General features: G+C 51.3%; 1 protein-coding gene and 1 long non-coding RNA gene across 3 annotated transcripts; one reads left to right on the top strand and one right to left on the bottom strand.

Annotated features, from left to right (window-relative positions):
• Positions 1-9,634: 9,634 nt before the first annotated feature.
• On the bottom strand, positions 9,635-10,566 carry LOC136484862 (uncharacterized). Of its 2 annotated transcripts, none has more exons than XR_010766232.1 (3): positions 9,932-10,566; positions 9,740-9,852; positions 9,635-9,668 (listed from the first exon to the last, which is right to left on the bottom strand). It is a non-coding gene; the product is annotated as an uncharacterized lncRNA (long non-coding RNA). The 2 variants fall into 2 exon arrangements; XR_010766233.1 differs by having other exon boundaries at positions 9,773-9,852.
• A 1,565-nt stretch (positions 10,567-12,131) lies between these two features.
• On the top strand, positions 12,132-12,899 carry LOC136488522 (zinc finger BED domain-containing protein RICESLEEPER 2-like). The gene is made up of 2 exons (XM_066485431.1): positions 12,132-12,511; positions 12,629-12,899. Exons 1-2 carry the CDS (start codon positions 12,132-12,134, stop codon positions 12,897-12,899), a joined length of 651 nt encoding a protein of 216 aa, XP_066341528.1.
• Positions 12,900-13,368: the final 469 nt, after the last annotated feature.

The raw sequence follows: 13,368 nt of genomic DNA, 5'->3' as shown, positions 1-13,368 counted from the left end.
GTGTCTTCTACGTGTCGGCGTGCGCCCGGTTGATCGCCCGCCGCCTCACGTCCTCGGGAACGGGCGGCAGAGAGGAGCGCACATCTCTCATCCCCTGAAGGAACAACGAACACGCATAAGGGAACAAGGGTTAAGGGGAGACTGAGGAGGTTTAGAGGCTACAGCGGCACATGACTTACTAGCGAAAGGAACCCCCATGACGGTCGCATCGCGAAGGGGGTCAAGTTGCCGCCCTTCAGCTTTGCCTCTACCATCTCCCCCACCTGATGAAGGATTTCCTCGTCGGAAAGGGCGGAGGAGGACATCCGGATGCCCTCCATGGGTTCACCCAGCTTCATCTCAAACAGCCGCTGCCGCCGAGCCATCAGCGGCAGCACCCTTCGGTGGTGGAAGGCAGCCACGACCACATCCACGGTGAGGCCATGGCCCCGCAGCCCCGCCAGCCCCTCCAGGAGCGGCTCCAGCTTGGGCTGGTCATCCTTCGGGACACCCCACTTCCATCTCTCTGGGCAGCTCCCCACAATCTGCCTAGTGTAAGGGAGAAGTCCTCCGTCATTGTTACGAAGGTAGAACCAGCTCGTGTACCACCGTCGGTTGGAGGACGCGAGCTGGGCCAGAATGTAGAGGTGCTGGCAGTCCTGGCGCACCTGGAGAGTGCAGCCGCCGGCCCTCATCGCCTTCCTCTTACCCGACGTACCCGTCGGCTTGGTAGTGTGCCCCGCCCGGAACAGGTGGAGCCACAACTCCTAATCGGGAGCAATCCCCAAATACCCCTCGCAGACGACAACAAAGATAGCCGCCTGAGCGATGGAGTTGGGATTGAAGTTGTGGATCTCCACGCCGTAGTAGTGCGGGAGCGCCCGCATGAACCGGTCCGCCGGGACGCCGAGGCCCCACTTGTGGAAGGAGACGAAGCTCACGACATAGCCATCGCGAGGCCTCGGCTCCGGCTCGCCATATGGAGCAATCCACTCTAGCCTACTGGGGTCCGTCACCGGGCGAAGGAGTCCACCGTCGACAAGCGACTGAAGCATCTCCTCGGTGACGTCCGACGGGTCCCAGGGGTCCGCCTCGACAACGACGATGTCGCTGGCCATGGGTGCGATGGAGGAATCGGGTGCGGTGGTGAGTTTTTTTTTCTCTCTCCCACGCTCTCGCTTTTTTCTCGCTTTCTCCCTAGGCTCGCTCTTCTCTCCTCTTCTTCCCAGCACCCGCTGCTCTAGCGACGGCTCGACGGAGGTGGTGCTAATGCAGGCAAGGTAAGACGAGGAGGGGCAAGACTCCTCGGGTATTTATGCAGGGAGGAGGCGAAACGAACGGGCGACGAAATCGGGGAGGTTTTCCCCCCGATCCGGCGCGGTTAACCAAGAGCCGATTTTGCCAGCCCACGCGCCCATGTCTCCCGCATTAAATGTGAGGACAGTTACGTCCCATCCACCACGTCACGCTCGGCCACTACGGCAGCAGGCGTCGTTTCAACTCCCCATGAAACCGCCTCAAAAGGCGTGCCGCCCGTGCCGAGCCAATAGGGAAGATATTCCCTGCGGCCTATTCCTTTCGTATGATGGAACCGGGCTCTGAACCTATTATGATCCAGGGGTTCGAAAGCTGGGCCCCAAAGGGTTTCGACAGCCGCCCCAGGATAACAGAGTCAGGGACAACTGTGGGCGAGCCCATACGGGGCCGAGGCCCAAGCAAGCGAAATGCTTGGGACGCCCAAAGTCGTGTCCGAGACCGGAGGAAAGTCTCCGAATGGGATCCCACCGTAGGGAGGCACCGAGCCACCGAGGCCCAGCGAATGGCCTTGACACCCACTAGAGACATCCTCTGGTACTCTTGGAGTGTGTCTCTGGACCGCTAGCTGACCCCTAGTGAATGATGGCTCAACGCCACAGAATGGCCGATGGGACCTGAGGTCGCATCAGCGCCATACCGGCCAGGACAGGGCACGGCGGGGATTACCGGTCACTGTGTCCTAACGCTGTGTCCACAATCAACGCCATACCGGTTGGGACAAGGTACGGCGGGGATTACCGGCCACTATGTCCTAACACTGTGCCCATGATCAGCCACCCACTCAAGGCCTCGGCACTGTACACCAAGGTCTCGGTTATCTTGGGGTTCGTGCCTGCCGAGACCCCTCCACTGCGGTGCAGCCTCGGCACCGACCAAGTCTTGGCCTCGCGCATAGTCCATCCACAGTGGCTCGCACGTGCACTACCGCACCCACTCTGAGGCAGTCTCGGGGCTCCCACGACGCATAGGATCGGATGGGACGACCACACCGCCCCAATGCTCCAAGGACGGACCACTCCGACGACCACGCCGCCACAGGAACAGGCTACAGGGCCCGGACATGCCACCTCTGTTCACACGACACCGTATAGTTAGCTCATGTACCGTCCTTGTCCTCCCTTCAGGCTATAAAAGGAGAGGACTTGGGCCATTTTAGGCGGGACGAAGGAGGAGGACACCTGGGAACACACACACATGCACACATCCCAGCCGCCTGAGAGCAACGTCTCAGACGGCCCTCATGACACCCTGCTGAGACCTGGGACTAGCTCCCTCTCTCCCTTAGCTTGTAACCCCCTACTACGAGCACTTCGGTGCAAGGAATACAAGATCGATCTCTCAGACTGGACGTAGGACATCGATTGCCTGAACCAGTATAAACCTTGTGTCTCGTTGCATCACCATCCAGAATCGGGAGCACGCAGTTCAAATTCACTAGTTGGTTGAGGACCCCCTGGTCCGAAACACCGACAGAGGCGAAACGGGCGGGCGACGAAATCGGGAAAGTTTCCCCTAGATCTGGCACAGTTAATCCAGATCCGATTTTACAGCCCACGTACCCACCTTTCCCTCATTAATCGCGTGAACAGTTATGTTCCATCCGCTGACACGGCATCGCGTCTGACCGCTACAGTGGCAGACACCATTCCGCCTCCCTAAGAAAATTGCCTCAAAAGGCACGCCTGCTGTTGTCAAACCAATGAGGGGAGGGAATACCCCCCACCCGATTCCTTTTGGACAAAGGAACTAGGCGCCGAGCCCGTTACGGTCCAGGGGTTCGAAGGCTAGGCCCTCGAGGGTTTCGACAGCCGCCCCAGGGCAATAGAGTCAGGGACGACTATGGGCGAGCCCATATGGGGCCGAGACCCAAGCAAGCGAAATGCTTGGGACGCCCTAAGTCATGTCCGAGACTGGCAGGGAGGTCTCCGAATGGGATCCCATCGTAGGGAGGCACCGAGCCACCGGGGCCCATTGAACGGCCCCGGCACCCACTAGAGAAACCCTCTGGTACTCTTGGAGTGCGTCTCTGGACCGCTAGCTGACCCCTAGTGAACGGGGCACGGGCCTCCACTCGGACTTACCCGATAACAGCTCACCAGAAGTGCCACCGCTTGCGCCCATCGAGGGTAGCCTGGCATATTCCACCCCTCCTTCCGAACGAAAAGGATGCGCGAGGGTCGTACAAAAATCCAGGAGAACCCCTGACGACCCTCTTGCCCCGTATAGAGGCTAGGGGGCTCTTACTGCAACCTTGCCGAGACACAGTGACCTAGGCTCGCACTCGAGGGGCTCGGCAAACAACCCCTCCTTCCGAACGAAAAGGATGCGCGAGGGTCGTACAAAAAGCCAGGGGAACTCCTGACTGCCCTCTTGCTCCGTGCAGAGGCTAGGGAGCTCTTCCTGCAAATATGCCGAGACCCCACGACCCAGGCTCGCACCCGAGGGGGCTCGGCAAACAAACCCTCATGCGCAAGGGGCGCACAAAAAAGCCAGGGGAACTCCTGATCGCCCTCTCGCTCAGTGTAGAGGCTTGGAGGCTCTTCTTGCAACCTTGCTAAGACCCAGCGACCCAGGCTCGCACTCGAGGGGGCTCGACAAACAACCCCTCCATCTGAACGAAAAGGACGCGCGAGGTGGCACGAAAAGCCAGGGGAACCCCTGACTGCCATTTCGCTCTGTGTAGAGGCTCGGGGGCTCTTCCTATACCCAGGACGAAGACAAGAGACCCAAGCTCGCACTCGAAGACTCAGAAAAACGCAATAAAGGGCATCGAGCCCGTTACGGTCCATGGGTTCAAAGGCTGGGCTCCTGAGGGTTTCGACAGCCACCCTAGGGCAGCAGAGTCAGGGACGACTATGGGCGAGCCCGCGCATGGCCGAGGCCTGAGCAAACGATTGCTCGGGACGCCCTAAGTCGTGTCCAAGACCGGCAGGGAGGTCTCTGAATGGGATCCCACCATAGGGAGGCACCGAGCCACCGGGGCCCATCAAACGGTCCTGGCACCTACTAGAGAAACCCTCTGGTACTCTTGGAGTGTGTCTCTGGACCGCTAGCCGACCCGTAGCGAACGGGGCACGGGCCTCCACTTGGACTTACCCGATAACAGCTCACCGCGGGTGTCACTGCTCGTGCCCACCGAGGGTAGCATGGCACCCTCCACCCCTCCTTCCGAACGAAAACGATGTGTGAGGGCCACACAAAAAGCCAGGGGAACCTCTGACGGCTCTCTCGCTCCGCGCAGAGGCTAGGGGGCTCTTCCTGTAACCTCGCCGAGGCTTAGCAACCCGAACTCGCACTCATAGGCTCGGCAAACGCAATAAAACCCCTCTCATGATGTAAGAAAAGCCCCTGGAGGAATAAATCCACTCCTCCAGGGCCTCGGGGGCTACACCCGGCGGGTGCGCTCACGCACACCCACCGAGGCCTCGAGTACGCAACACCATTGATGAGGACATCGCCAAGATGGAGTCGAGGACGACTCCAATTCGAGAAGGGGAGGATGATGAGGACATCGCCACGCTGGACACACCGACGCCATGGTCTTCCCCAAGTTACAATTCGTTCCCAACTCAGCTTCCACGTCGCCCTCGGATTCAGCAGACATGTCGTCACTGTTTTGGTCATAACTTTCTCATACGACATCGAAATGGGCCGTTCTTGGATGCGTTGGAAAGGGGACGACGACGCCGTCGTTTTGGATCTGGTCCCAGCTCTAGAAGGTCCGTGGATCATTCTGTGTGACCACGGCAAGGTGCTGCGTCACCTATTTGGGCCAACTTGGCCATGTATCGTGTCGGGCCTTAAGCCCAAGTTGTGGGTGCCCAACCCCTGGCCGTCTCCAACCCTAGGTCGAGTCTTAGACTATAAACACAGCCGCCGCCGCTGCTACACAATTGGGTTTTTGTTTAGAGTTTAGTTTTCCATCGAGAAACTGAATCGTTCATTGTAACTGTGGTGACAAATCCTTTTACAGTGATCCAGGGCCCCCGTTCTTGATCTCCTCCACTGTGTCGATTAGTCCTTTGGAACCGAGTTCTTGAATCCTCTATTGATATTCGCGTCATTCATATTTGCAATTTCAGATTGCGTGTTTTACCTTCTTGCTTGTGCTATTTGATTCGCTTGCAGGAAAAGCCTTCTTGACGAGGTCAATCAAGTTGTGCTTGGTTGATAACCAACGGAGCAGTGGTGTAACGGTTGCAGGGTTCGAATCGCGTCTGATTTGAAGCCAGATCGCTAACGTCGAGATCTCCACAAAATCGAACTTACCGGCTACCTCTCGGAAGATCGGGTCTGTACTCATCAACCATCCTGCCCGAAGCGGCTATGAGCCGAGTCTCGACAAAACCTCAAAGAGAGCGCTCACACTCTCCCTGAGGCTCGGGGGCTACTGTCGGGTACCACGAGAAGAGGTCCCCTAAGCAACAATCGAAAAAAATCGTTTAGACCCCGTCAAAGTCAAAGCCAAGGGACAACTGTTGGCCAAACCCCGGCCATGTCCGACGACCTACCGAATCTCCGCCTCGCTAGAGGCCTCGCACGGAAGGCCTCGGACGGGGAACCAATTTTCCGCCTCGCTCGAGGCCTCGCTCGAACGGCCTCGGCCGGGGAACCAATTCTCCATCTCGCCCGAGGCCCCGCGAATACAGCCTCGGACGAGACGCCGATTTTCCGCCTCGCTCAAGGCCAGCTTGGCAAGACAACCCCGCCGCCCGCGCCTCGACCAACTTCTCGGACAAGATGTCACGTCCGCACGGCGCGTACGACCGCTCCCGCGATATCATCCGAACGACGACTCGACATAGCGGAGTGGCCGACTGGACGCCAGTCACATCGAAGCCATGCCGTTCAGGACAGGACAGGGCGGGGGTTACCGACCACTATGCTCGGTGCTGTGCCCACGACCAGCGTCCGTCCTACACTGTGCTACCTAACCCCTGCTCCAGAAATAACGCGGCGTGCAGAGTCAAGTCCAGGTTACTATAGCCTTGGAATCAGTGTACAGAACCAATTGCTCCCTCCACGCCTCGGCAGTCTACTTCAGGGTCTCGGCAACCTCGGGATTCGCGCCTGCTGAGCCCCCCGCGACGGCTCGGCCTCGGCACCAACTGAGCCTCGGCTCTTCACGCTATTGTTGGAGAGATCGTGAAAATGGGCCAACACGGTTTGGGTGAATGCCCGACCCCTCTCTCTCTCTCTCTCTCGACTCTCTCCCCTCGCGACGCTTCTCTCTCTCTCGACTCGCCATGGCGGCTAGGGTTTGCTAGTTGCTACTCCATCGCCCTATCCACCACAAACCACCGGCTTTCCTCTCACCCCGTTGGCGGTAGTCGAGCACGGAGCCGTGATTCCGCAAACCCGTCGAGGCCGTGGCTGAACGGCGGCGCGCCAGAGGGAGACAGTGGGTAGGGAGCGGCGGCGGGGGAGAGGGACTGAGCGTGGGCAGCACGTGCCTGACGGTGTGCTGTGTGCAAGGACGGAAGCCAAGAAGGGCGCCGCCGGGTCTTCAGCGGGCGCAACATCGGCAAGACGGCAAGACTCTGCTGTCCAGGACACAGGGGACCAAGGCATGCCTGCTCCTCTTCTCCTGCTCCCTCTGTTTGTGAATCTAATCGCTGCCTTCGTGTACTGTGATAAACTACTTTAGTAAGAGCACTAAGCTGCGAGAATGAGGTTGGAATTGTGCCGTTGAGCTTATTGTTAGACAAGTAAATTTCCTCCAGCATCGTAGATGGTTTCTGGAATTCCTCGATATGACCTGATAGATGGTTATATCTAAGGTCCAAATACTGCAATGCTGGCTGGGAGAATATGGATGCTTGTATATGGCCGGTGAATGAATTGCTACTCATATCCACTCTCTTGAGGTTACGGAGTATATTTCCGTCGCTCAGAGGAATTTCCATGTGACTTTGGTTTTGTTGTCATGTGTGACCAAATTTCTATTTAAGAATCTGTCCAAATCACCAGTATTTACATGTATGTATCCTACACACTTTGATTTTTTGGCATTAACTAGGTAGCGTGCCTGTGCATTGCTATGGGATAACTAAACTTTTGTACTAAGAACACACGGATCACACGATAAGATAACAATACTGCGAAATTAAATATCGACGTTAAAGTGACATTTAATCCAAAAAGCAAAGTTCGTGAAATTAACACAGTCACGGAGAGCGCGGCGTCGCAGGCTCACCAACTCTATTGTATAGACATTTCCGTGCGTTGCAACGGGAACCTCACCTGCCGTCCATTCGGCGCTGGATCACCGCCGCCGCCCGATCCGTCGCGGCGACGCCCCTCCCACGGCTTCAACTGCACTCTGCACCCCACCCACCGTCCCTCTTACTCGCCAAATCTCGTTTTTTCAGAAGAAGAAGAAAATGGGTGAGGGGTGGGAATCGAACCTTTGTGGTGTGGTGTGCGGGGGTGGATGGCGTTCGTGGGGATGGCATGCTGCGCGTGGGATCCAGCCAGGAGCTTGGGATCGCACGCAGGCAGACCGACGTTTTGAGTCTTTTTAGTTGTAAGAGATGTAGCAACTCCATGGGCAATAGATTTCGTCATGTTTTTCATGGATTATTATTTGGTGCATCTGAAGGGCGGGCCTGGTGCAAGCGGTAGAGTCTTACCGCCTGTGACCGGAAGGTCCCGGGTTCGAGTCGCGATCTCCTCGTATTGCACATGCGAGGGTAAGGCTTGCCACTGACACCCTTTCCCAGACCCCGCACAGAGCGGGAGCTCTCTGCATTGGGTACGCCCTTTTTATTATTTGGTGCATCTGGTCTCTATGTCACGGTAGAATATGAAATTCCAAATTTTAGATTCGAAACGCTGTTGGAATAGTATGAGTCCTGTTTACAAACTTTGAATTATTGTGATATATTGCAGTGTGTAGTACCTTTGAAAAAAAAACAATGTTTTGATTTGTTGTTTGCACCCAATCATCACTTGTACTGATAGAGTTACCCACTACAAGGTTTTCAGGATAATGTGATAATGCACAACTGATTTTAATAGGAAATGCACTTCAGACTTGTAGTTGTCTGAACTATTTGCAGAACTTCAATTAAAATTCAATGTGATAGACTGTTCTACACAAAGGTTGGTGAACGCTAGAAGAATTATGAAGTCATAGTATATACTGGAAAAGTGGTAAATCAAACCTGCTGATGTGATATAAAACACTTAGAGATCAGTAATGATCTCTATGCATCTCCAACTCTTCACATATGCAACTGAATGAAGTTGAGTTCCTTGTTCCTGGCACTTGATTTGTTTTATTCTGCACATGAATGTGCAAAGTTAGAAGCATACTTCCTTAATTTTCCAACAATTCTGTGCAAACTATTCTTTAATTGCAAGTTTTTTTTCTGCAGCACAAAATCAAAGGCTTTATTGGGAGCCTAAGCCAATTACAGCTTCCTCATATTTCAGTTTAATTTAAGTTTATGCTTTTTCGGCAATATTCATCTAGAACATTAAGGAAGTATCTTCAATGTTAGCAGAAAAAAATACTAATCACACATATTAACTGGTCCTAATACAGTGGGGTAATAAATTATATTTGGTTGTGAACATATATTACAGAAATTAAATACTTTTGCTGACATTTTCATGATCATTTATTCTGAAATACATGCTGCAGTATATCAGAAACCAAATTGCTTGTCTTAAAACAGAGAGAAAAAACTCATAAGCACTGCCAATTGCCAAATCTAATTTCCACATGAATAGGACAGGAAGCAAACTGAACTTACATCCGTTCCGGAGGATGTTTTCCATACTGAATTGTCATCAACCCTCACATACACCTGAAATCACAAAGTAAAACTCATAAGCACTGCCAAACCAAACTGATCAGACCACAGGATAGTGATGTTAAATGTATATTTGGCAATGCACAAGCAAGCTGCAAATGACATGAAAAGGCAATAATTTTAGGATGCTTCAAAAGTTATAGCGTGAGATAAATCGGTCAGGACTCAAGATTCAAGCCTGAACCCCATAGAAATAGCAAGGATTGAGATTAAAGTTCATAGGTAGAAAACACCAAATCAATAAGACTTAGTATAAGGCAATAACATCAACCAATAAGACTTAGTATAAGGCAATAACATCAACTAACTTGGGGGATGAACTGACCAGCTGGTGTAGTGTAACTTACTTTCTCCATAGAACCGGGCAGAATGAAGAGCAATGTGGTGCTGCATCAATGTGTTCTCAAAAATAGTCAGCAATACAGTCAGCAATCATTACGGGTCAGTGGCATGCATCTACATATCACCAACAGCTAGTCTTCAAATAGCCATAGATGGAATTCAACATCATAAGGACATACAGATCTCTGCCTGTGATGACATCTCTAACACCTGGAAATATAACAGAAGAAAATTTATTTAGATAGCATCACAGATCACATACAACTACATTAAACCACTACCTAGCTTCTTTGTCTGAAATTCCCACAATGCACCTTTGTCAAGGGCACACACTGAAACACCCACGAGGAATATACATATATCCTGACTTAAAAGCAATGGTTTTTAGAGTGTGCTGCATACATAATAGAGGGGTGAGGACAATAGATAAAAAAGTAATAAAAAGGTAAATGATTGCAAAAAAAAAGCCCTGCCATGTTCAGCCGTGTCAGCATCGTTGCCGCCCTTGCCGGGATCCTCTGCCTGCCGTGCGCCGGCTGTGCACCGTCCTCGGCCACACCCCTGAATTTAGTAAAGTAGCATATACATCTTAATTCAGTAAAGGTAGCAGATGCATCTGAAATTCCCATACTGGTTCCATGCAACAGGTCAGATGAAACAGTGCACTATTGTGTGTGGCGAGACCATTGAATTTTAGTCATTTTACTGTAAAGATATGTCTGAATAAATACATTATACATTCATAGGAATAGGATATAGCTTACTATAATTTAAACCAGTCAAAAATTGCAGACACAGTACATAGAATCCCTCTGTGACATTCTATCCAACATAACTCCAGTGTCTTGTCATTTTACAGTTTGAGTTCAAAAGTAGAACACCAACCCTGAGAAGAAACAAACCTTTGTTTTGATATCCCATGATAATTTCAGAGTTGAGATACAGTATGGGGTCCAGTGCTACATTATTAGGGCCAATCCCATCGTCCAAAGCTAAACCAATTGCTGGTATATTCAGGTCACACATGGATATATGTTAAACAGAACCAATTGCAAGCAGTAGATAAATGAGTTTAGTGGCTGCTAGTATTCAGAAACACAAAGCACTAAGGAACATGTCATCACCGAAAAAATTAAGAACGATGAATACGATTCTAGAACCAGAAGACACTTGAGACATAGAGCAAAATAATGACCAGGGCAGAAACAGGACCAATCCATAACAATAGGGGGGGGGGGGGGGGGGGGGTGTACCCAGTGCAGAGAGCTCCTGCTCTGTGCAGGGTCTAGGAAAGGGTGTTAGTGGCAAGCCTTACCCTCGCCTGTGCAATACGAGGAGACCAATCCATAACAATCTCTACACTAAATACTTTGAGTCTTTGATCCAATCGGATCAAAACAGTAGCGTTAGAAAAGGAGGATTGGAGCAGGTAGAGGGCTATGGTGCGGAAGGCGAGGATGAGGGATCGGTTTGGGTTGGGCTTGGTGATGAGAATGGAGAGGCCGCCATCGGTGAGGAGCAGGTTGGTGGGGCCGTCGACACGGACGGGGTCGTTGCCGTTGAGGAGCTCCTGCCGAGATGGATGGGTGCTGAGTCAAGCTGGAAGAGCCAGGTCCCATCTGCGGTGGCTGCGTAGAGCCAGGCAGGGTGTGGCAGGGGCGGGGCGTCGGCGTCGGCGGCGGAGAGAAAGTAGAGGGCGCTAGGACGGTGGCGGGGCTGGGAGAGCCAAGTCCCATCTGCGTTGGCGACATTGAGCCGGGCAGGACAGGATGGCGGTGCGCGTGATGGAGCCGAGGGGTCCGGCATTGTTCCATGGCGCGTGATTGATGGGGCAGTCGGGGGAGCGAGGGAGCGCGATTAGCGCCGCAGGGCACCGTGTGCGAGCGAGAGCGATCGGGATCGCAAGCGGGCAGACCGATGACCCGAAGTCGATTGTCGCACCAAAACGGTGTCCACCCTTTAGTCTTTTTAGTTATGAGAGATTATCGAGTGTACCCATAAGTTGGGGCTTAGGGCCTACCTGTCAGGAGCTAAATCCTGTGAAAACTACCATAAGTGCTTGCTCTCTGTTATACATTGTTATTAGAATGACTTTTTCTGACAACCGAGTGAATAGTGGACATCTATCCCTACCATATTTAGGCTGAAACTGCACTGACTATGTACCTTCCAAAGCTGAGTTGTGTTAGGTTGTTTTAAGATTTTAATAATTTTATTTTTTTTACTCTTGTAGAGTTTGTCCTCCTGTGTTTGTAATTTCAGTTTGGAACTCACGAGAGTTTGCACCGACTATGTACCTTCCAAAGCTTAGTTTCAGTTTTCCTCTGTTTCTTCAGGTGAAAAGATGGCATCCAATACAACAGAGGGGTCTGGAACTCATGAGAGTGAAGAGGGCCACACATCTTTGACACCACGTCGTACATGGTCCAACGTTTGGGAGCACTTCCAGAAAGATTTGGTTGATGTGGATGGTGAACTCAAAGCTGTTTGCAAGTATTGCCAACTGAAATTGGTTACCAAGTCTGGCACCAGTAGTCTTAGAGGCCATGAGGCCATATTGCCAATCCTTGTCCAGCAATTGATAGTGCTATCAGAAAGAGATTTCAAGCAAGCATGAGCAAGCAACCAGTAGATACAAATTTTGTCTTTGATGCCCAACTCTGTCGTAAAGCAATGATCAAGTATATCATTCATGCTGAGGTCCCATTTCTGCAGTTTGAAGACCATTACCTGCAGCCTTGGATTGATACAATGCAGCCAACTTTCATAGTCAAGGGTCGACATACAATCCACAGTGATTGCTTCAAAAAATTTGAGGACCTGAAGAAAGAGCTTCATACTGAACTTCAGAGTTTGGACTCTCGTGTTTGCCTAACATCAGATATTTGGACGGCATCACAGAACTTAGGATACATGGCCATAACAGCCCAGTACGTTGATGCAGAATTCAAGATCAAGAAAAAGATCATTTCGTTTAAAGTACTAGAGTATCCTCACTCAGGCTTTGCAATTGAAGAAGAAACAATGAGGTGCTTGACAGAATGGGGCTTAAGGTATAAATTGTTTACTTTGACATTAGATAATGCAAGCAATAACACTTCGGCATGTGAAGAGTTGGTCAGAAATCATAAGCATGAGTTATTGTTTGAAGGTGAGCATCTGCATGTTAGATGTTCGGCTCACATTCTTAACATCTTGGTTCAGGATGGCATGACAGTGATCCACACAGCAATCAAAAAGATTCGTGAGCTGCTGAAGCATATTGATTCATCAGTTTCAAGACTTCCAATGTTCAATTCACTAGCAAAAGGGATGGGTTTGGCCTCAAAATCTGGCATATATCTTGACATCCCAACCAGATGGAATTCAACCTTCCAAATGCTTAGGGAAGCATTGAAATACAAAGCTGTCCTTAATTCTTATGCTCCTAAAATATTTTGAAGAACCACCTACTGAGGAAGAATGGGCAAAGGCAGCAGCAGTTTTCTGAATTTCTGAAAGCATTTGAAGAACTAACACTTGTTCTCTCAGCGTGCAGGGAGCCTCCAGCACATAGGTTTTTGCCTTTAGTGCTTTGTATCCTTCATGCCTTGAAGGACCTGGCCTGGCAAAGTACCGATCTGCTCAAGGAGTTGGCTGTTTCCATGCACTCCAAGTTTGAGAAATATTGGAATCCTACTCAAGATGATCTTCATAATGTAGCTAACCGCAAGAGAAAGAAGAAAGAAATTGCATTTAGTGTTGTCTTAGTCATTGCCGCCTTGGATCCAAGAAGGAAGGCTGACTACTTGAAGTTCTTCATTGAGAAGGTGTTCAGTGATCCAAGTAAGACTAATAATTATGTGAGGTATGCCTTGGAATGGATGAGAAAGTACTTCACATTGTATGAGCAGCGATGTGCAAGAAGTAG

This window comes from Miscanthus floridulus, chromosome 10 (genome assembly GCF_019320115.1).
Source record: "Miscanthus floridulus cultivar M001 chromosome 10, ASM1932011v1, whole genome shotgun sequence".
Taxonomy (NCBI): domain Eukaryota; kingdom Viridiplantae; phylum Streptophyta; class Magnoliopsida; order Poales; family Poaceae; genus Miscanthus; species Miscanthus floridulus.
Note: the sequence above shows the minus strand (reverse complement) of the source record. Positions and strands in the feature narration are given on the sequence as shown.

Bases quoted from the DNA above. Each gene is read 5' to 3' on its own strand.
- LOC136488522 (XM_066485431.1), top strand. From the start codon at position 12,132: ATGATCAAGTATATCATTCATGCTGAGGTCCCATTTCTGCAGTTTGAA. The intron at 12,512-12,628 runs GTATAAATTGTT...TCTGCATGTTAG, and splicing joins TTGACAGAATGGGGCTTAAG to ATGTTCGGCTCACATTCTTA.